Here is a 23,518-nt window from a genome sequence, read left to right on the forward strand (position 1 = left end):
TGCTTATAAAGTCCTACTTGCTGATCGCATACTTGTGGTATGCGGTGTGGAGATCTGCCTTTCTGATTTTTCTGATGGGCTAGCACTGCATCTCTATGCCTTGTTCCCGAGTTCCACATAATGTTCCACATTTTTTGCAGAAGTCAGCATGTGAGTCTAACAACACACACTTTATGTTTTTAAAAAGTTGCTGATCCGAAACCCAAAGAGGAAATAACCAGACAGACGAGCAGACAGGGTGACAGTTATCAACAAAAGTAGGCTACTAGCAGAGGCTAGAAACAGAGATTATATTTCTTCCGTGTTAGCCTCTCTTCATTTGCTTCCTCTTAAAACCCTTTCAAGATAAGATAAGATAACCTTTATTAGTCCCACGTGTGGGAAATTTGTTTTGTTACAGCAGTGGACAGTGCAAAGTTGCATAGAAAAATTAGAGAAAAAACACTGGAATAATATATCTATGAGATACTGTACACAATAGAATAGAATAAAATAAAATACTATATACAATCGAATAAAATAGAATACAAATGCTATATACAATTGAGTATAATACAACAATGCCAGAAAAGAGTATTGCACTTAGTGTTATAGCTATTGCACATGTGTGGATGTGTGTGTTTGATCAGTTGAAGTCTTTGTTGTGGAGTCCGACAGCAGTAGGGAGGAAAGACCTGCGAAATCTCTCCAATCCTTCTCCTCACATAAAAGCCCTGAATGGGTCTATCATACCCTAAAGACCTTATAGTATCATTGTATCCCAATAGAGCACTTTACTCTCAGCCTGAAGGCTTACTTGTGGTTCCTAGCATTTGTAAAAGTAGAATGGGAGGCAGAGTCTTCAGCTGTCAGGCTCCTCTGGTGTGGAAGGCGATCCCAATTTGGATTCTGGAGACAGACACTCTTCCCATGGCTTCCTATGTCCCCGGCCATTCCGCTGCTGCGTGGCATTATCCCTCATCCTGAAAGACTTGGGGTATTGTTATCAGAGGAAAAGTCCTGTGAATGCAAGACATGTTTAACTAGACCTTTGACAAGTAGCAAGAAATCAAGTATAATCACTATTTATGTATGCTGTCATGGCAGTGCAAGCAAGAATGCATTGTGATTAAGAAAGCATTCATCCATCGATTTTTAATTACATTATGTTCATTTTAGGTGACTTAGGTGCATTAGGGGAGACCCATCAAGCAGGCTTTCTAGAACTTGTACTTCCAGGGGATTTGTCCCACCTAAAGATTTTACTGCCAGGAGGGGTAGCACTGGATTACACCAGTATTTTTAAAGGTTTGCCTTCTCTCCCCATCTCTAGTATTTGTTTTGGCTATGGTCTCCCTATGCTCTCCTCTTCTCTCTTCGCAACCAGTATATGTTTGCCCTTCGCTAAGCCTGGTACTGCAAGATATGTCTTCTGGCAAGGACAGGAAAGGAAAGGAAAGGAAAGCAAAGCAAAGGAAGGGAAAGGAAAGGAGAGGAAGGGAGCTCTTCTTCTCCACTGTCACCAAATGCTGCTGAAAAGTTCAAGTTCAGGTTTCAAGTTTTATTGTCATGTACAGATAAACAGTGTAGCCACATTTACCTATAATGAAATACTTTGGCTCGTGCTCCTCAGTTTTGCATGACCATATAGAAAGTGTGCAGTTATATTAAGAAGAAAATAACATGAAAATAGCAGTAGTAATCATAATAATAAGCTTTGCGGTCCAGAGTATTACAGTTGCCATACCAGGTGGTGATGCAACTATTACCAATTTCAATGGTAATGGTTTCGATAGAAGTTTGTTATTATTCTAGAGTTCATGCTGAATCTTCTCAGGCGCCGCAGGAAGTAGAAGAGCTGCTGTCTTGCTGCTTTTGTGATCACAGCAACATTGTGTGACCAACTCAGATCCAAACCAAGGGATTGATTTTAGGGTTCTCATTTTGTAATATAAAGTAACTCCAGGCAGTTGTTGCAAATTGGAATTTTGGAATTGAAATACATTTGAGGTGAACAGAAATATACTAACCCAAAAGTTTCTACCTCCAATATATGCAGCAATGTGTTTATTAGAGTGGTGAACATTTCGCCTGTGATTTTTCCTGTTTTCTCATTATTTTCCCGCTTCATTTGTAGGCTATAATTAATATAAAACATTTGTAGACAACACAGAAGTTTGTATAAAAAGTAATGTTTTATCGCTATTAGCGGGTTTGTTTATTCATGAGGTGCAGCAAATGTTTAATTTGTCATATTTTGTATACGGTCACCAGAGTGGAGAAAGTATTATACAGTAACAGTATAATGTGTCTAAGTACAGGACAGGAAATGTCCCCAGCACTTCACTTTATAAATCAAACCTAGACTCTTACTCAAAGAATGTAGGTTTGATTTCTCCTAGCTTTTCTTTTTTCCTCAGCATGATCTTGTCATGGAAAAAGCTCAGCAGTGACTGAGCAAAATTCCCTTTTTTATTAATGTTGTTGTACTTCTCTCCTCTCTCCCTCATGTCATGCAGGGAAGGAATGATAATAAAGACCATGCTGACAGTGAAACAATAACTGGCCCTGGGACTGTACAAACATTTTCCTATCTCCAGTTCTGCACTCAGTGTGATATGTGGCAAATATTTCCTTTTAGTTTTCCTACATATCATTTACAAGGCAGTGAGAGTGAACTAAAACAGCAGAGGTAGTGCTATGTGGTTCAGTATGGCAGAAAATACCTTCTAATGTCTCTGATTAGCTGTATTTGTTATACATTATAGTACAGGAACCATTTTTTGTGGTTTATTAGTCCTAAATGCATAAATTCTGTAAATCCTATAAGGTTTAGAGAACTTTAAAAAAAACTTCAGTTAGTTGCAGATGATGAACTTCAAAAAAGATTTTCACAAACGTGATTATACACCGTACCTGATTTTTTGATTGAAGTTAACATAAAGTAATTATTAAGCAAACTAAAAGATTTTTATTTACTTTGACTTTGTTTTATAGACTCTTTATTTATTTTTTTATGAACTTGGAAAAGCAATGTTTTGTGGAGGTATGGTAAAGATGACACAGGAGATCTAGAGCCGCCACATTTTCACTATAATCCCTTACGGTTGGCAAAAGTAGTGCAGTATACCTGCTCAAATTACACTTTGCTCATGTTGTTTGTGAACATAAATAAATAATATTCAGCCTGAGAATATTTTAGCTAATGTCTATAATCTGTTTATTCTACAATGTTGTAATATGATTAATTTTTAAAAATCATTTTATGTTAAAACAAAACAAAACAAACAAAACACACAAATCATTTAAAATAATTCAAATATTTTGGTCAGGTACAAACTATGATTAAATCTCATAGTGCCTTTTTTCGTTCAATGTGACCTTACAAATTTTGGAACACACAATAACACTCCAAAAATTGATTGTACCTGTTAAAATGAGATGTCCACTGTGGATTAATTCCCAACAACTTATGAATGACAAAGCCTCTGTTACACTTACTACACTAATGTTGCTGTAAGAAAAAAAAGCACACACACACACACACACAAAATCAAAAACATAAAAATAAACAAAAAAGTTTTAGGAGAAGGAGAGTGCAGGAAACATGAAAACGATAACATAAACTTTAACAAGTAATACTTCTTAATGGCTACATTATAAACTAACTGTAACTAAAAATAAACCTTTTATGTGATTCTATAAACGTTCCACTACAGAGCGTTGTTAAATACTGTTATTAATAAAGGTGAAAATAGATTATACAACAAACGTAAAATGAGCACCACAAAAAGACATTCTGACATAGGCTGAGCTTTAAGGAACAACAAAAAACGTAAATAAATGCACGTAAATATTAATAAACAAAAATAATTTTACTTTATTAATACATATTAATAAAGTACATCTATATGTAAAAGAAAGTGGTTAAAATTATACTTTTGTCCTTAAAATATTTCTATTTAAAAAACAAAAACCTCCCTAACAACAGCGATATTTCGATAAGGTTAATCTTCGTAGGTCTTGTTGTTCGCGCGAGATTTTACGAGAGGATAAGTTGAGGGAACATGGCGACGTCTAATTTGCTAAAGGTAGGATCTACTTCGATTCAATTATTTGTACTCAGCGTCCGTGGAATTGCTTGTCATGTGTGCAGTGTGCTGTGGGTGTTTAGCTCCGGTGTTAACGAACAGCACGCTGCACCCGTTTGCGGCCGTCCCGTCGGTGTTTACTTCAGCGTGGAGCAGTTAAGTTGCATCTGGCTAACATTAGCCACTTATCAGTGATTTAGCTGGCTACACAGAAAAGCTACAACACTGCTAAATGTGAAGGGAAACGGCAGATACGGGGGAGCTGCAGAGTCACAGGGATGTATTCTCTAATGAGCCTGCGTTAAAATACGACCATAGTCTGTGTGTGTGTGCGCGCGCTGGGTGCAGGTCTCATATCCTCTACCTGTCAGTGGCTCAGGAATCTGCAGCCAAGCTAAAGGCTGCCTGGAGCTGCTCTGTCTGCTCTGTTGGCTCCTGTAATCTTCAGCTGCTGTTTCGCTAACAAAGCTTCGCTTGTCAGACACCTATGGATGTGAGCAGGCACAGGCTAGAGCTGAAGGCTAGGTATAGTTAAGTGACAGAAAGCAGTCTATGCAACAACTGTCTATTCAGTAGGAAAATAACTCAGTGATTCTCAACAGTTACTGTCAGATGAACATTCTTTGACCAAAACAGAATCTGTGTGGATCTTTATTATGAAGGCCTTCACACGCAAGGTTAATGATAGGTGTAAATAATTAAATCTGCTACATGTGACCACTCTGCAGTGAGCTATTTATGATTATCTGGTCCTTTAGCTTTTTACTTCTTTACCATAGTGCCATGTTTTCTTGCATTTATGAGATGATCTAGTAAAAAGTAAGAAAATTCGTTGTTTTCCACAACTTTATTGCCAACAAACGGTCATAAAAATACAAAAGGTGAAAGGTAAAAGGAGAAATGGGACACCAGAGGGTGAAAAAAGCTATGCAGACTATTTTGAGATCAACCTGTGTTTGCGCATATTAATCAAATTAAAAGCAAGAACTAGGCCACATACAGTTGTGTGATAAAGTATTTGTCAAACATGGTGGTGTTAGCCTGATGGTCTGGGGCTGCTTTGCTGCTTCAGGAAGTTGTACAGGTGGAACCATGAATTCTGCTCTCTACCAGAAAATCCTAAAAGAGATTGACAAAGCCATCAGTTTTTGCCCTAAAACTCGAGCTCACTTGGGTTATGCAGCAGGACAATGATCCAAAACATACCAGCAAGTCCACCTCTGAATGGCTCAAAAAAGAAATAAAATGAAGGTTTTGCAGTGGTCTAAGCAAAGTCCAGACCTAAATCAAATTGAGATGCTTTGAACTCACTTTAAACAGGCCGTTCAAGCTCGAAAACCCCCCAATGCGGCCTAATTAAAACAATTCTGCAAAGAAGTGTGGGCAGAATTCCTCCACAGTAATGTGAAAGACTCATTGCCAGGTATCACAAATGCTTGATTACAGTTTTTGCTGCCAAGTATGGAACAACCAGCTATTAGCTTTAAGAGGCAGTTACTGTTTCATATAGGGCCAGGTAGGTTTTGATCTTGTATCAAATATCTTTCTCTAATATTAAAATTTATTTGATAATCTGAAACATTGAAGTGTGACAAATATGCAAAAAAGTACGAAACTGGAACAGCCTGTATGTACCTACGGTGGTTGGTCCAGCTGTAGGGAAGGCCAAAACTCTTTTGATGATTGCCAGAGAAACCGTGATATACTGGTGATTGATGTCTGCTAATAATGTCATTTGCTGATGTCAGAGGCAGAGGTTAAAACAAAAACAGTAAAACACTAGCATAGTTGATCAGCCACATTATTTTAAATATTAGGGTTGTTATGATCCCAGGATTTGTGACCAACTACACTAAAATCATAAAGATATTTAAACTAGTTTGACGCAGAGAACCCGCACAAGGTAATCAACAAGTAATAAAAGGTTATATAGCCACAAATTAAACTGTGCAACTAGATGGTAGATCACTTTGTTTTGGTAGTCTAACCTCGGTCACGTGGTGTCGGTAATAGTAATAGTGATTGCTATATCACCTGTTCACGTTCTGAGGGAATTTTTGTGAATGAGTGGGTGATGGGGGAAGTTGACTTTTGCTGACCGCTCAAGCTTAGAATGTTTTTGATCACTGTTTTTCTACGGATTTTAAGGATTTGATAACAAATAAAGGAGTTTTAACCTGGAACTTTGACTTACGTTTTAAACAGCGGGCGCGTCAACATTATTCCCCTATTCAGCTGCTCGGCGACTCAAAGGCTTGACAGTCGCCAATACTTAGTCTATCTCATCTGCACTATTATCAAGTCTTTGTGCAATAATTACCACTCTAAAAACTCCTGTCATTTTTTTAAGTTTTTTTTTTTAATGATATATAACAAAAAAGCTAACACACTGCAGACTGAATCAATATCAGCACTGGCATTAATAATATCAGACATATCAAAAGTCCATCAGCACCGCAGCGCTTCTTGAATGAGTCACTGTATGACCCATCAAAATGAAAAACAGCTGAGATTAAATTAAAATCCAAATGCTTTTATTTTGACTTTTTGTACAAATCAACAAGTTCAACACATCTGAGATATCTTTTCCTTATCTGGCTTCACTTCACCTAACATCATCAATCAGGCTGAGTGGTCACACAAAACTGCTTCACAACTCGATAAGTCAATACAGAGTTTATCACTCTAGTTATGAGGTGAAGTTGGCAGCATCTGACCAATCAGAGAGGGGAAGAGCACTGCATGAAAGTCAGTAAAACTGAAAAGCAATATAAAAATAAAGTCGATTTAAGTCAGAGTATGTAAGTTAACAGACTTCACAGTTTTGGTGTTAAGAAACAGATTTAGCCTACTTGCAGATTTTATATGTGGTACAGAAGTACAAGGTTCAGACTTCCTGTTTTTGGATCATCTATATTAAGGCTTTTTTTGCTCACCAGGGAAAGACAAAGACTCTGTCACTGAAAACTCTTATTGTCAGCACACTGAGGTCAGAGCAGTTTTCCAGGAATGGTGATGGTGTTTTCCAATTCCTAAATCAGGCTTCATGGTCGGCCCGTGAAGTCATGTTTTATTCTGTGGCTGAGGAGGGGGAGCTTTGTCCATTTTGATAAGTCATCACAAGTGATTGTTCTCTGTGGGGAAGACTCTGCATTTCTGCTTCTCCTCTCACTGCCTCCCATTCCCTTTCATCTGTATTGTCAAAAAGAAACCTCCATCTCAAAATTTTGTCATTGTACAGAGAAAAACAGAAAGCTGAGAAAGTGAAACTTTCTCAGTATAGTTTTTAAAAAAAAAATATATACATATAAATCGTAAATTGCCAGGTGTTTGAAAGCAGATTAATGTTGAGTTGTAGCTCACCCTAAAGTTTTGTTTTAGTGATTCATATAATTGGACTCTTCTCCTCCTGCTTGTTTCCAGAACAAAGGCTCCCTTCAGTTTGAAGATAAATGGGACCTGATGCGCCCCATAGTACTGAAGCTCCTGCGGCAGGAGTCCGTCACCAAACAACAGTGGTTTGACCTGTTCTCGTAAGTTTTCGGTGACTCTACCTCTGCGCTTTCACCTTAGGCTTTGGTTTTTAGATGTGATGACGTGACTCCTTTATTTGCTTCGACAGAGACGTCCATGCTGTGTGCCTGTGGGACGACAAAGGTCCAGCTAAGATCCACCAGGCCCTCAAAGAGGACATCTTAGATTTCATCAAACAAGCACAAGCAGTAAGCTTTTTGTCTTCCAGTTCATTTAAGTTCAGTGTTTCCTACACATACATGTTGCTTGGACAGCATATACAAGCATCTTACCCAACACTCAAGTATATTTTGTGACTTATTTTAGCGTTTTGTAAATGTTTTTGTATCTACCTGAGTAGATGAGAAAGTCTTCCTGTTTAACATCTTTGCATTTTTCTAATATTGTAGTTTTATCTTCCTTTACTGTGGCTATGCGACTAGGAAGAATGGGCAGTTTCCTAGTGATTACACTGAACTTTTCTAGACAGAGGTTGAACGAGCAAATATCCTCGATCCCAGGCAATCACTTTTGATCGCAAGGTGATTGCACAGGTTGCCTAGGGGAAGCAACATGTCTTTAAACAGTCACAGTTTGACTTATATTGACTGCAGTCACTCTCACACAGATTGGGAAAGGTTTGGTGTCTAATTTGTAAATGCAGACAGATGCCTTCACATTACCATCAATCTGAGTCTGCAACAGGTCTCTTTGCAGTAGTGGGCTCCACTCAGCTTGTTGTATTCTGGGTATATTCCTGTATAAAAGCAACATTGTCGTTTCACAATAAATTGCCGTATTGGAGAAACTGCTTCATTATTTGTGGAGCAATTTTTGATTCTTATCTACGGGGTTCTGGCTGGACACTGAATGTAAGTAGTTGACATGAATTTCTGTGGATGCAGATAGCAACAAATTTGCACTTTTTGTCAATTTATTACAGTTAATCACTTTATCTTCGTAGACAGATTGCATATAATTGCAAATGTAACCTCATTCAGTCACAGATGAGTAGCAGACCGACTGCATCTTATTGGTGTTTTAACTCCGTTGTGACACACCTAAGATGCTTTGAAGAAGACAACTGACAGCAAATGATCCTTTCTTCAAAGCAACCATTGCAAACCTCTCATCTCAGACCACTGTTTTGTGTGACTGTAGGGCCATAAAATATGGCCCTACAGTCACGGCCACTACACCTGTCCATGGTTGTGATTGTTGACATGCTACCACTGTTGCATCTTTCACGTCCGTCTGCTTGTAGCTAGTCTGATTGCTGTTGTTGGAATAAATGAAGCTAGATATGGAAAAAATATCTTTTATAATTTAAGCTTTCTTTGTAGTACAGCCCCTGTTTCAATGAACAAAATAGATTCATGTCATGAGTTCCTCTTTTGATCATTTTTGCAGCACACATAGACTTTCAGTTATTTGTGAGGTTGCCTCTACTTTACAGTAGCAGAAAAACCTTGCCCCACTGCCTTAGCTGACACTTTCACACAGTCCTCTGAAGATCAACTGCTCCTTTCTTCTCTCAGAAGGGACATTTGGGTTTTGAGAGTCCCCTTTATGCTTAATTGGCAACATCATCGCCCAACATTAGCCAACTTCCCCTGACAGATGACCCGGTCAGGCCGGACGGCATTCTGCTCTCTAGTACTCAGAGCTTTAAAGTCACGCTGAAATGAGTCCCTCCTTCCAGCGTTTAAAGAGTAGGTTTCACTTTAACAGATTTTTTTTTCTCTAATATGGTATGGCATTTGTAATAAAAATACTTAAAAGATATAAGTATTACAGAACTTTAGTAAAATCTAGCCTAGTCTCAATTTCAAACTGAGATTGATCAACTTCTTCCCCAAAGTTTTGTGTAAGTTCTCCTTTTTTTACCTGTTAGCTGACCGTTTTGGGAACTGCTCCATTAATTGTTGGATGAATGTTATGACAGAGATTTAAAATTATCTGTGTCTGTTTGAATGATAGATACAGGCTATGTTTTTTTTCTCCAGACATTTAAAAAATACTTTCTGTTCTGACATCAGTTTAAATTTCTCATCAGTGTTCGTGCTGATTCTTTAAGGTGTATCTTAATTTTAAATATCGGCTACCAATTTATTTCTGCAGGTGCAAACTGGCCCTAACTTGTGTCTCTCTCCTTTTCTTAGCGGGTGCTTAGTCACCAAGATGACACGGCGTTGCTGAAGGCGTACATTGTGGAGTGGAGGAAGTTCTTCACACAGTGTGACATTCTGCCCAAACCTTTCTGCCAGCTGGAGATCACTTTGATGGGTAAGCAAGGAAGCAACAAGAAGTCCAACATGGAGGACAGCATCGTCCGCAAGGTGAGTGGGTTTGTTTGTTTCTGTCTTTTTACTGTGATCCAAAGAAACATTTGTCAGTGTGCATGTTTGTGTTTAACACTTTTTCTCTATGCTCACTGCAGCTCATGCTTGACACATGGAACGAGTCCATTTTCTCCAACATTAAAAACAGGCTACAAGACAGTGCCATGAAGCTCGTCCATGCCGAGAGGCTGGGGGAGGCCTTTGACTCACAGCTGGTCATCGGAGTGCGAGAGTCATACGGTGAGAAAAACTGAGACACACCTGTTTCAAGCTTTTGTTTGGATCCTGCAGGCGACATCGGAAGGTTCAGTTTGTCCAGTCATAGATCAGAAAGGGTAGAAAATCTGACTGCTCGTGAATGACAGCGTAGTAGCTTTTGGTTTCAGAAGCTTGGTATTGAGGCTGAGGCCTCCTGTTCTACATGGCAGACATTGTTTATGAATGCACAACAACTGGAGATGGTCTGCTTCACACTTTTTGGACTACTGGAAATACTCTTTGTGTTATACATACTAAAGTCTTGAGTCACCCCTCATTTCTTCGTATTTCTTCGCTTTTGCAATCAGAACAATGATCTGAATGCACCAAACATACTAACTCTTTAAGGCGATGTCCACACCTACTTGGGTATTTTTGAAAACGCAGCTTTTTCTATGCGTTTGGGCCTTTGGGCCTTTCGTCCACACGTAAACAATGTTTTTGCTCACTGAAAGCAGATTTTTAAAAACTCCTGCCAGGGTGGAGATTTTCAAAAACTCAGTTTTCAGTTTCTTTCTTTATTGAATAAACTCCGGCCAAGAGACCAAGTGACATTTGAAATGATGAAAACACTTGAAAAGTAACACAAAATTAGCTGCCTTTCCAGAAAAACACAAAAACTTTTCAGAAGTACTTAAGGATTTCTGAGGGCACAAAACCCTGTTTACTCTTTCCCTCCCCAACTTCTAGACTTCTGATTGGCCAACATTTCTACACGGTTAGGATTTGGCATGTTCTTGAGAGCCTTTGACTTCGTTTTTTGCATTTACAAAATTGCAAAATTGCTAGCCCTACGTCCCGGGGCTAGCGATATCTCCGGTCGGGCGACCAAAATCTATCTCAGCCCCGCCCGTCGGGCTAGCGATTTTGCGAGCCCTGAAAATGGAGTGCTGTAGAAAATGTAATTCATCACCATCTGTAAAAAAACACAGGACCAGAAATCGTACTGTATCTCACTGTGTGATGATTTTTATTGTCCTGAGCAGTAAACCTGTGCTCCAACCCCGACGACAAGCTGCAGATCTACAGGGATAACTTTGAAAAAGCGTATATGGATTCTACTGAGAGGTTTTACAGAACACAAGCACCGGCCTACCTCCAGCAGAACGGCGTCCAAAACTACATGAAATATGTGAGTAACACTCCTGGACCAGAAAACCGATTTCCCAGTTTCTCTGTTTATTTTAATGAAACTGCTGCTCACTGTTTACTTGCTGGTATAACTACCTTTATTTATCCCATATTTGTGAAATACCAACTATAAACATTTAAAACTTACAGGCTTTTCGTCTTTATATGTTTACTTTTAGCTTTTTCTAACATGCATAAATATTGCATATATATGTTTTATTTTCATCAGGCTGATTCGAAGCTGAGGGAAGAGGAGAAACGTGCCCTGCGTTACCTAGAGACGAGACGTGACTGCAACTCTGTACAAGCAGTTAGTATAAGCTCCATTGTTTTAGTTTGAAATTTTGTAAACATGAACATCAATTTCTGTGGTCTCTAAATGTTTATATTCTATTTAATTTTTAAGCTTTTTCTTCTTTTTCAAGTTACAGTAAAAATCATTGTGCCAGTTTCTGCCATATTTCACGATTTTCACCCAGAAATCAAAGACAAAAAGCAACTTTTTAAATTATACTCGTTTACTTTGTGTGATTAAAAGATTGCAAATAAATATTTAGAGTATGTAAATTTCCCTTGAACTGCAGTTTTTACTGTTTTTACAAACTGCTGTTTGTAGTATAGTGAGTGAGTATACAGATGTGGCCAGGTGTTCCTTTCACATATTTCCTTTTACTTTAATATTTGGGTTATTTCACACAAAGCCTATTTCACGTTTCCTCTTATTATTATTCCTTGATGAGCTTATTCCAAGTTTGGTCTTCTCCTCTTACTCTTGGAAAGAAAATGCTGAAGGATCGTCCCAAAAATGCTGATTTCTGATATCTGCACGTGTGTTGTCTCTGAGTGTTTTTGCCTCTGCTTATCTTTGCAGTTAATGGAGTGTTGCGTCAATGCGCTAGTAACATCGTTCAAGGAGACCATCTTAGCCGAATGTCCGGGCATGATCAAACGAAATGAGACAGAGAGTGAGTACGGCAGGACTGTTCCCACCAAAGGCTCAGCCAGCTCAGGTTTGCACTAGAAAATAGCCTGAACAAATCTCTCTGCATCTGTACAACATCCCTGTGTGATAGTATGACCAGCCTCGTTAATCTAAAACCAAGTCGGAGGTTTACACAGAAGGCGACGTGTGAGGTGGAAGGTCGTCACGATAGATCCGTCTGTCACAGCACTCGATGTTCTAACTGAGTGTCCTGTGGGATCCAAAGCTTTTACTTGGCGGGGGGGAGACTGGTTAAATAGTATACACCAAATTTCATAACGTTAATAACAAGAGGTATTCAGTGGATCATAACTGATTCTCGCGCTGGTTTGAAAACACACAGACTGAGTGCAGGAAGTGCAGAAGTTGTTCAGGTTAAAGTAAAACAAAAATAAGGATTTGAAACTCGTTACTCAGACATGAATTTGTTGTTTGTTTTTTTAATAATAAGAGGCTTTCAAGTCTTGTATCTGTGCCCAACCTTTGAGACTTATTCATTAGTTTTTATATCAGAATAGCGCACTGTAAATTGTGCCGAAAGGAAGTCTGGAAATACAATAAGCCGGTGCATGCTCAATCTCTGACTGGAAGCGCTAATTCGTCATTCGGCTTGTGTCAGACTAAAGTAACTGTTAAAACTGTTTGAAATGCTCAGCTATACAACAAGGAGAGATTGAGAATTTCCTTTTAGTTCTCAGTTTATTTGATATTAACAAAAGTTAGTCAATTTTGTCTGTTCTTCTGTAAAACAAACTAAGATTTATTTTTAGAATTAATATTTTGTTTCTAAGTGGAATTGACAATTTAGTAGCCTGTTTCGTTTGTTCTATTTTGAAACTTAAACGCTTTAGCAGCTGCCTTTTGTGTAGTTTGCAATATTTGCCTTTATTTATCTGAAAAAGTCTCACGTTCCTTAAGTACATCTACCCTGTTGAACTTATTATGGGAAATAAATATTTAAATCAAAACAAGCTGCTGATTATTTCACATTTTACTTGTGAGCAACAGCACATTTAAATCTTACAAATAAAGTTATTTGACTTATATCGTGATATATATCGTTATCGCCTGAAATGAAAAAAAAACATATCGTGATATGAAAAAATCTTATATCGCCCAGCTCTACATTAAAGGTAAGTCTGTGCTCATTGCCACAGATGCATTTAGTTTTGAATTTGATATTTTAGCTGCTGGTATCACATCTTGTTCTTTTCTTTTGCTCACATTGCTGTTCACTGTAGATGAACACATCCTGGTGCATTAAACCTACCCAGAGATTATGTAACATTTTTCTTCCAGACATTTTTCACGATTGCAATGTAAATGACCAATATGGAAAATCTTAAGAATACATAAAAGTTTGTATTGGAGAATTGTTTCGTGATTAAGACCTCTGTCAAGTTTCTGGGCTGCATTAACCACCCATCCGTATTATTAATGCATCTGTGTGTGTGTGGTTTAATTCATGAAATTGACAAAGGCCTTCCACAATAATGGATTTTAAAGTAGCTCATCTTCTGCTCGTGTTATAATGTAGCTACAAAATGAACATTAGAGACATGTCACTAGTACAGAAATGCGCATTTAGGGATTTAGTTCAGTCTTAATTTTTTAAGTTGTATTGATTCTGGTAAAGACTGGGGCATCAGAGTTATTTCTTGCAGTATATCATCTGTTTTAGGGTCTCTCTGCAGCAATAACACTGCCCACCTCCTTGCTGTTGACTGCTCCATAACTCTGAGTCATAATCTTTCTAAAAAGCAAGGATGATGCCTTTGCTTTCACCACAGAGTTGCACCTGATGTTTTCTCTCATGGACAAAGTGCCCAACGGCATCGAGCCCATGCTGAAGGACCTGGAGGAGCACATCATGAGTGCTGGGCTGGCCGATATGGTAGCATCGGCGGAGACGATCACCTCTGTGAGTGTCGCACAAACAAACATGCCAAACTGGTGATGGTGGGAGGTTAGCAAGAATAGACTGCAGGTTATTACAGTTTGTATTAACATCGTTTCAATGACAGCAGTAAATGCTGAGATGCCGTCATTCTTATTAATCAAAACGCCAGCATGATAATGATCCAGAGAGAGATCGTTGGGGTTGGGAAAGGAAATGGGTGTGCAGCAGATGATGAGTTTATCTTATGCATGAAGACTAAACATCCATCCATCAATTCTCTTTCACTTATCCTTGTCAGGGTTGCTGGGGGGCAGCCTATCCCAGCTACCATAGGGTGAGAGGCAGGGTACACCAGTTGCCAGTCTGTCGCAGGGCTAACAGAGAACATGTTAGATTTTTATTTATTTATTTATTTTTTTAATATTGCAAAACATTTTCCTCACTTTACACCTCCACACTTCTGTTTAAGCTGAAAAATTCTCATCTTACACTCAGTCCTTTTTATGCAAATAAATTAATTTAGAAATTTAGATGTGGTACAGCAAATCTACACAAATCCTTGGACTCCTTAGATACCCCATCAGGGGGTATTGCTGTCACCCTGCCAGGAGGCCAAGTGGGCACCATGGACATCGAAGTTTGTGAATGGGATAACTCGAGACTGAAGCGATGTAGGAATTTAAAACTGATACCATAGGTGAATCTACTAAAAACTTCAGACGAGTTTGAACTTGACCTCAAGTCCAGAGGTAAAGTTTCTAAAAATCTTGTGGATGCAATATTCACCTGGAATTTTGAAAGAAAAAAAAGGCTGAGGGGTGCCACTGGCCTCAAAGTGTATGTCCTTTCTCTTTTAAGAAACACTATAAGGCTGTTGCCAGGGAGTAAGTCTATTGCTTTCTACATAATTCGTGCATTGTGAAAATGAACCAGATGGGGGGGCTTTTATAAATGTTTTTAATTTTAAGAATAGTGCATTTGTACCTGTTTGTAACTGGTATTACAGATTGTCCTTATGGCCCCTTTTTTAACGGTTTAGATTTTTAATGCTTAAATTATAAAATTTAAGGCCTGTAGATAAAATTTCAACGTACTGTAAGTTTGTGGACCTTGAGCTTAGTTAATGTAAATCTGAACTTTTATACTGATCTCAGTGAGTGGTTGCACCATCGGGTCTTTGTTGCAGGACTCGGAGAAATACGTGGAGCAGCTGCTCACCCTGTTTAACCGCTTCAGTCGACTGGTGAAAGAGGCCTTTCAGGATGATCCACGCTTCCTGACTGCTAGAGACAAAGTGAGTCACACTTCTAAGTTCCATTGTAACTGTAGGATGCCTGTCTTAGAATATCCTCAGAACTTTTTTTCAATCCTCTTTGCAGGCCTATAAAGCGGTTGTGAATGATGCCACGATATTTAAATTAGAGCTTCCCATGAAACAGAAAGGGTAAGAGAGCTGCCTGCATGAACTTCAGCTCCGAATGATAAAAGCAGCCTGACAGCTTGATTGCACTCGTCTCTCCTCACCTGCGTTTACAGGGTAGGGTTGAAAACTCAGCCTGAGTCCAAGTGTCCAGAGCTGCTAGCCAACTACTGTGACATGCTCCTGAGGAAGACTCCACTCAGCAAGAAGCTCACCTCTGAAGAGATCGAGGCCAAGCTCAAGGAAGTGGTAAGTTTAGTGTTCTTATTAGTTTATTAAACTGCCGTTACTGATTCTGACATTGATTTACTGTTAGTTATTGCTCTGGAAGTCTTGAGAGAACATGCAGGAAGAACATGAAACAGGCAAGCTCTGACTTTATTGGAACGTTAAGAAAAAGCAATAACCTCAACAAATTTGTGCCAGCTCAGAAAAATATTCCTACGTGTTTGAATTCTCAAGAAACTGCAACAAACACCAAAGGTCGCTGCTGAGGCATGAGTCCTTTCCAACCGGTGTTTATTTAAATTTATTTATCGGTTTTCCTGCAGCTTTTAGTCCTGAAGTATGTCCAGAACAAAGATGTTTTCATGCGCTACCACAAAGCCCACCTGACCCGTCGGCTCATCCTGGACATCTCAGCCGACAGCGAGATAGAGGAGAACATGGTGGAGTGGCTCAGGGTAGGAGCTAACGGGGAACATTTACTTTCAATTTTTCCTTCTATGAAGCTCACCTTACTCTGTTTACTAAATGTTTTCATCAGTGAGACATCTGGGGCTGTCTCTTTTTCATTTATCATCACAAGTATCACCGAGAGAACATCATAATAAGAAACTGCTCGCAAATTAACACAGATACAATTAGTAACACGATTAATTGATTCATCTTTACTGTGATGTCATTTGTCCAAACAGGAAGTAGGAATGCCAGCCGACTATGTCAACAAGCTAGCGAGAATGTTCCAAGACATCAAGGTGTCGGAGGACCTCAACCAGTCCTTCAAAGAAATGCATAAACATAACAAGCTTGCTTTACCAGGTAAAGTCAGAAAATGTTTTATTTAATAAAATGATGACAGAGTTTGATAGTTTGGGGAAGCAAGTACGTTTATTTTCTTGCTTTTCTCCACTGAGATGAGCAGATTGATGTCACTCATGTATAATCTAAACACAAAGACTAATGAGCAGTAGATTAGCTTAGCATAGAGGCTGGAAATGGGGGAAACGGCTAACCCCTACGACTTAAAAAAGTAACATAACATGTAAATTACCTGGGAGGAGACACAACCCCAAAGGGCCCTTACAGTTCAATACACTGCAATCTACATCCTCCACAAGAACAGTGAGCACAGTGTTCAAAATAGACAGACATCAAATTAGGGCTGTGCGATATGACCAAAATCTCATATCCCGATATAAGAATTCTATCGTCCGATAACGATATAAATCACAAAAATGTAACATTTTCTTGCGGCAAGTGTTTCCAGCTGCGCCTCATGTAGCTGGAGTCGAGTGTTTTAACCGATGGATGAAACGATACATTTTTAGACATAAGTTGTAAAGGCCACCGTTTTCTTTGTGAGTATTTATTACACGGCGTGCTGCGGGGAAAAGCCTGTTCTAACGTTTGAGTCTAAGGTTTATTTTTTAGCACCTGACTGCTCTTTTTTACTTCTCATCCGAAATAATCTGCTCTTTCACGTGATTCAGTTTATTTTGAAAAGTCTCAACAGGATCTTGAGCTTTATTGTGAAAGGTTTATGTGGAACATAAACAAGCGGACACGGGATGGTGTTACCGTCGTTGTTGCTAACGACAACGCATAAAAACAGGCGCTTGTCCGTCTGTAGTGTGGTTATATTAAATATAAGAGAAAGAGAGAACTTTAAGAAATTAATATAGTCACTACAGTGACCATCAAAACGATGAAAAAAATATTGCCGTAAACAGTTTATTTCGCAACACCACGAAACAAACGATAGCGTAAAATGAAACGATAGACGTTTTTATATCGTCATCCGATATATATCGTTATATCGAACAGCCCTACATCAAATACTGTTTCAACATTAGATAACACAAAAGCCTAAAGACTTTCTTTATGCTAAGCTAACTAGTAGCTGGTTTTAGCCAGCAAGGTGCAGTAATGTGTACTTTTGACTGGGATGTGCTATAACTGTAAACTTTCTCATGTTGGTGCGCTCCCTTGCAGCTGACTCGGTCAACATAAAGATCCTGAATGCTGGAGCGTGGTCGAGGAGCAGCGAGAAGGTTTTTGTGTCTCTCCCTACGGAGCTGGAGGATTTGATACCTGAGGTAGAAGACTTCTATAAGAAGAACCACAGTGGCAGGAAGCTTCACTGGCATCACCTCATGTCCAACGGCATCGTGAGTCTAACGTGTCTTCACAGGAACTCACAAAAGCAACTTAACTGTGAAATTGCACCATTCCAGTTATTGTAATGGCCATGGAAAACTTTCACTGGTGCAGCTTTGCATATTTCACAGATTAATCCTTTTTTATCTAACACTGAGCTCAGCAGCTTCTCCACTGTCTGAAATAAGCTAGTCAGCTCCTGTCCCTTCAAACCAGCATCCTTCTGATTATTTGCCCAAGCTTAGAAAAGCATGTGTGTGTCTGAGGTGACCACATTAGCATATTAATTGTGTATTGAACATTTTCCAGGCAACTCCTTCAAACGTTTTACAAAGGAGAGTTTCGACCGTGCACATGTACTCCTCCCGCGATCTATTATTTCTTTATTGTTTGAACTTAGTAATCAAACTAAATAAAATGTACTTCACTTCTCCAGATAACGTTTAAGAACGAGGTAGGCCAGTATGACCTGGAGGTGACCACATTCCAGCTGGCGGTGCTGTTTGCCTGGAACCAGCGACCGAGGGAGCGGATCAGCTTCGAAAACCTCAAATTAGCCACTGAGCTGCCCGATGCAGAGCTGCGACGCACTCTCTGGGTAAACAACGAGGACAAAAGTGCCTGTGAACTGTAGATGACTGTCTCTATCACGTCTTAGACAAACAAGTTTGTTCTTTTGTTTGATTAATACAAAATTTTCTGTTTCCCTCCTTAAACCTCTCTGTTCGCCCAGTCTCTGGTAGCGTTTCCCAAACTCAAGAGGCAGGTGTTGCTCTATGATCCGGCAGTGTCTTCGCCAAAAGACTTTGCAGAAGGAACGTTATTCTATGTCAACCAGGAATTTTCTCTCATGTAAGTGATCACGTTCACCCTGTTCCTCTCTTCATCTTCTTCTTCTTCTTCTTCTTCACAACTTTGCCTCTTTAGTGCTTTCTGTGAAGTTTTAATGCACAGCCTGGTCTTAGTGAGGAAGAAATATAATTTTGCACACTCTGTTGTTTCCAAATTACTCCTAAAATCCATTACATAACTTTTGAGTGTTTGGAAGTTTAGCTCTGTGCATGTGTTTCAGCTTTTACCACATTTATAGCATCAGACGTACTTGAGGGACACGAGAGATGCTGAGAGGTTATTGAATGAAATTATGATATTCCAAAAATAGGAACATTTCAGATTCAAAATCACTTCATTCTCTTTTTAATTTGAAAACACTTTTGTTTTTAAGAACAGGATCTTAGATGTGCTTTAAATGTGCAGCCCTATGCAAAAATCTTGAGGCTCCCTTAATTTTTATGAAGTTTTTCTACGAACGCAAGAAATTGTTGCAGTGATAAATGAGAATACATTATATAAACGAGAAAAAAGAGTTTTTGTATTTACTCATGTTATCTTTGTCTAATAACATTTTTGTGATTTGAAACTAGTAATAATAAGAAATATAAAAATATATGCAAATGTAATACAAATAATATTATTATAAATAAAAACCTATTAAATAAATAATAGCTTAGGTAAGCAGGGTTAGACAACATGGCGGTGTGCAGAGGTGCAGCAGCTTCTTCCGGGCCTCTCTGCGTCACTGCTGTTAGTGCGAACAGACCAGTGGTGATGGTGTTTATAGTTGGTGATTAAATGGTCACACTGCAGACCAGATATCTTAGTAGAGATCACAGGTCCATACGCTGACCCAGGGCATTTCTTTTTCAAATTCAACTTTACAGAAAAAATTCCAAGGTTCAGAAAAGGGGGAAGATCAACCTGATCGGTCGGCTGCAGCTCACCACGGAGCGAATGAGAGAGGAGGAGAACGAGGGCATCGTCCAGCTCAGGATACTAAGAACACAGGTACAGAGATGAGCTCGCAGCATGCAAGTGGAGAGGCTGGTGCATCTTCATTTGTTTTGAACTCCACCTACTGTGAATAAAGAGCCTCACAGTGCAGTTTCTTGACCTGCTTTGTTATTTTTCCACCCTCCTCTTTTCCATTTCTCACGTCCAGGAGGCCATCATCCAAATAATGAAGATGAGGAAGCGCATCAACAATGCTCAGCTGCAGACGGAGCTGGTGGAAATCCTAAAGAACATGTTTTTACCACAGAAGAAGATGATCAAGGAGCAGATTGAGTGGCTGATAGACCATAAGTACATAAAGCGGGATGAGACGGATATAAACACCTTCATCTACATGGCATAGCAGAGCACATTAGGATGACTTGTTCTGACTTTGGTTTCAGTGGATCAGGCCTGATGGACACTAGAATACTTCCAGGCTCCCCGTCCTTTATTTAAAAAAACAAAAAATCCTGTGCAGGGAGGCATGAATTTTAAGACTGAGTCCTATTTAAAAAAATTCAACTTCCTGCCTTAAAGTTGTACAGACATAAAAAACAAAAACAAAGACCAGTTGCAGTGGGAGTCTGCACCAAGTGATCATAAGTATTTTTAGTTACGGCGGGGTTCCTCTGCCGTCCAGATGAGGCTGTTAATCTTTAATGGTCTGCTTGTGATGCAGTGGAGCATCATCGGGGCAGCCACTATAACACTCCTGCTCAGTGCTTGCACACTTCTGAAGGCATGCTGACAGGAAACGGCCGAGGAACTCAAAATACCTGCAGTCCATGTTTAATCCATGCCAAATCCACATCATCTGAACGTTGAATAAAGCGCCGCCCGCGTCCCTCAAAGGCTGCTATAACCTGTATGGTGGCGGCTCTCTGCAGTTAAAGTGATCAAACACTTAATCTGGACTTTGTGTGAATAAATAAACAAAACAAGATAAGCACTTCACAGTTTGCAGGACTGAACCAGACAACAATCTAAAGCCAGCTCCAGACTCCCTCAAGCCTCTGGCCCTGGGTAAAAAGTTAGAATCCGAGTCCCTGCGACCAAATGTACCCAGGAACAGAGGTGGGGGTGCCGGAGTGATGCCAGGAAGCCTGGGAGAGGAGGCTGAGGTCAGTATTACACATGGTTAAAAACTACACTTCAAAGCTATAAGAAAGTGTACTGTGAGATGTGAATAATGAAATGATGAAATAAACAGCACCTTATTATAAAACAACATGTAGGCTTGTCTTTCATCACATGAACAGTTTAGGTGATTTCTTTTTTTTAAAAGGAAGCCCTAACAATCCTCTTAATTGCCCTCAATTGAGGTATATTTGGAGTCATTTACAAGCCTGTTTCCAGGCAGAGCCAAGAGCAGCGTACGCTTCCTTCACTCAATATGTTGTTCATAGAAGCTTTAAAGAGGTTGAAGCTCCAGCAACTCTAAACTAGGATAAAAAAACAGCTTTATTACTTGATCAGCACCACAGGCCAAAACGCATTAGTCAAGTAATAAAGCTGCTGTTTATACTGCACGTGTTGCTAGAGCCTCGACCTCTTCAGACCCTTGGTTCTTCTAAACGAACCTTGGAAGTAGGTGAAGTTATGCTAGAAACCTCCATTCTGTGCCAAGAGGCTATCAATGAATCATTTTTCCCAAAGCTACACCTTGTAACCAAGCAGGAAGAGACTGTGGAGAATGCAGTGTAGGTTTATAATAGACTGCCAGTTGTTTTGTTTTCACACAAAGTGTCTCTTATAATTTGGCACTACAGCAAGTTTACTTTAGCCCAGAGGTACCCAGACTTTCCTGGGATCAGTTGCTAGTTTGGAATAAAGCAAGAAGCCCACTGTTTAAAAATGTGGTCATTGGAAGCATCACAAAGAAGGACGATGAGCCAGTCGCCGTGCCCTGCTCCTCGGTTTCTCCGTCAGATTCTCTCCTCACTCGTCACCACCGGTTTTCAGTCATACATGTACTCCTTTTTGAATTTTAGTAATCCCTGTGAGCTGAAAGCTCAAGATTCAGACTCCTTTAAACACCCATGGCATGATCATCTCAGGTATACGGCTCTGGATGTGAGCACAAAAATCCCACCCACCCCCTGTGTCAGAGTGGAACTGATGGGTGGATCAAGCATGAACCAAGTAAAACTTATTTTGAACCATTAATCATGAAAGGCTTCCTTCAGCCTCCATTTATAGGCCATGAGGGCTGTTGCAGTTTCTTGTGTTAATAAACACGCAAGGTTACCCTATCGGATAACACTCTGGTACGGTAGTTAATTTAATAGTGAGTAAATCTAACATGTTACAGCTAAGTGCTGGTATAATGAGTACAACTTCGAGCTAATCTAAAATGTTCTTTTTTAAAAATTATTATTATTATTATTTTGCAGGATCGTGGTCCAAAACCAACAGTAAATACTGATGCAAGGTGAAAAGTTATTAAGCGACCAAAATACATCATCTTTATGAACTTTAGTAATAATTATATCAGTTGTGTTGTAAAAGTACCCTCTTGTAGTCCAGGGCCAATCAGAGATCACCAATAATTCTGCATAGATTCTCTTGGGACAACAGCTGTCCCAGGTTTTTGTGCCTATACATCATGCTGATTTTAACATAAACTATATAGGCAAAAGTATTTATCTCTTTGAATTGCTGCAGGTGCACCTTGCCATGCAGTCTCCCTTTACAAACATTTGTGAATGAACAGGTTGTTCTAAAGAGCTCATAGAATTTGAGTGTGGTGCTGTAATAGGATGCAATCATTGCAACAAGTCCTCTCTCTGAGATATTACAGTATTTAAGTAGCCTTATTGCAAAGTGGAAGCAACAGCAACTAGTCTCCAGCCACGTAGTTGGAGAGCAGAGTCACCAGTGCTAAGGTGCATAGTGCCTAACAGTCGCCAATGCGTCTGCAAAGCTCCAGACTCCCTCCTATCATTAACATCAGCACAAAAACGGTGCAATGGGGGCTTCATGATATGTGTTTCCATGGCCAAGAAGCTCCTATGTGGGTGGCCCAGTGCTTTTGTCCATATAGTGTAATTCACTGGATCAGTGAAAACTTTGACCAACTAGTGATGCTGGAGGAAAGGCCAGTTGGCTCTGTTAAAATAAGTGGCACTCATCCTCTGGGGACCATGAAATTTTCTTTTCATTAAACGTGGAGATATTTTGAGCACTGAAATTTAAATGAAAATTAGATTTTGTTTAACAAAATTGTGTTTTTTTTCTTCCCATCATTAAATCTGAGGCTCACGTTAAAGGCAGTTTGTTCACCTGTAGATAAATGATATTCCCAGCAGCATTATAAAGGTGGTCACTGAACAGCAGATGGTGCCAGAGCCTCAGCAAAAAATCTGGAATCTACACAGCAGTGAGTGTGCATATGAAAATCCATCACCTTAAAAAAAAAAAAAAAAACTCCTTTACACACACTTGTGGAGGTATGATTCAGTCAGTTTCTCACTGGTAAGGTAAGCTTGCATGGGCTTGATGTAACTAAGTACTGTACTCTCAGGAAAACTTAAGGAAAAATAAAACAACTATTAAGCTCCAACGTTTTTGCTCATATGTTAATTCATCAAGAGCGAAATATTTTAAGTTTTTTTTTGTTTTTTGAAATCCAGTGATGCTTTTGTCATGCAAAAAGCTCCAAAACTCCTGAAACGTGAGGCAGTTCCGTTT

The 23,518-nt window shown here is 39.4% G+C and overlaps 1 protein-coding gene across 4 annotated transcripts; it reads left to right on the top strand.

Moving 5' to 3' along the window:
- Positions 1–105: 105 nt before the first annotated feature.
- On the top strand, positions 106–23,269 carry LOC146510399 (cullin-5). Of its 4 annotated transcripts, none has more exons than XM_085174129.1 (19): positions 106–150; positions 7,494–7,603; positions 7,693–7,792; positions 9,746–9,922; positions 10,024–10,165; positions 11,170–11,315; positions 11,544–11,624; positions 12,186–12,324; positions 14,087–14,217; positions 15,383–15,490; positions 15,576–15,640; positions 15,733–15,865; positions 16,168–16,299; positions 16,534–16,657; positions 17,831–18,006; positions 18,432–18,593; positions 18,729–18,847; positions 19,717–19,840; positions 19,995–23,269. In XM_085174129.1, the coding sequence occupies exons 1-19, from the start codon at positions 121–123 to the stop codon at positions 20,187–20,189; spliced, it is 2,394 nt and encodes a 797-aa protein (XP_085030255.1). In that variant the 5' UTR covers positions 106–120; the 3' UTR covers positions 20,190–23,269. The 4 variants fall into 4 exon arrangements, with proteins under 4 accessions (XP_085030255.1, XP_085030257.1, XP_085030256.1 ...); XM_085174131.1 differs by having other exon boundaries at positions 12,186–12,279; XM_085174130.1 differs by lacking the exon at positions 106–150 and adding an exon at positions 3,975–4,070.
- The last annotated feature ends 249 nt before the right edge of the window (positions 23,270–23,518 follow it).

Source organism: Neolamprologus multifasciatus, chromosome 10, assembly GCF_963576455.1.
Source record: "Neolamprologus multifasciatus chromosome 10, fNeoMul1.2, whole genome shotgun sequence".
NCBI classification, from domain to species: Eukaryota; Metazoa; Chordata; class Actinopteri; order Cichliformes; family Cichlidae; genus Neolamprologus; species Neolamprologus multifasciatus.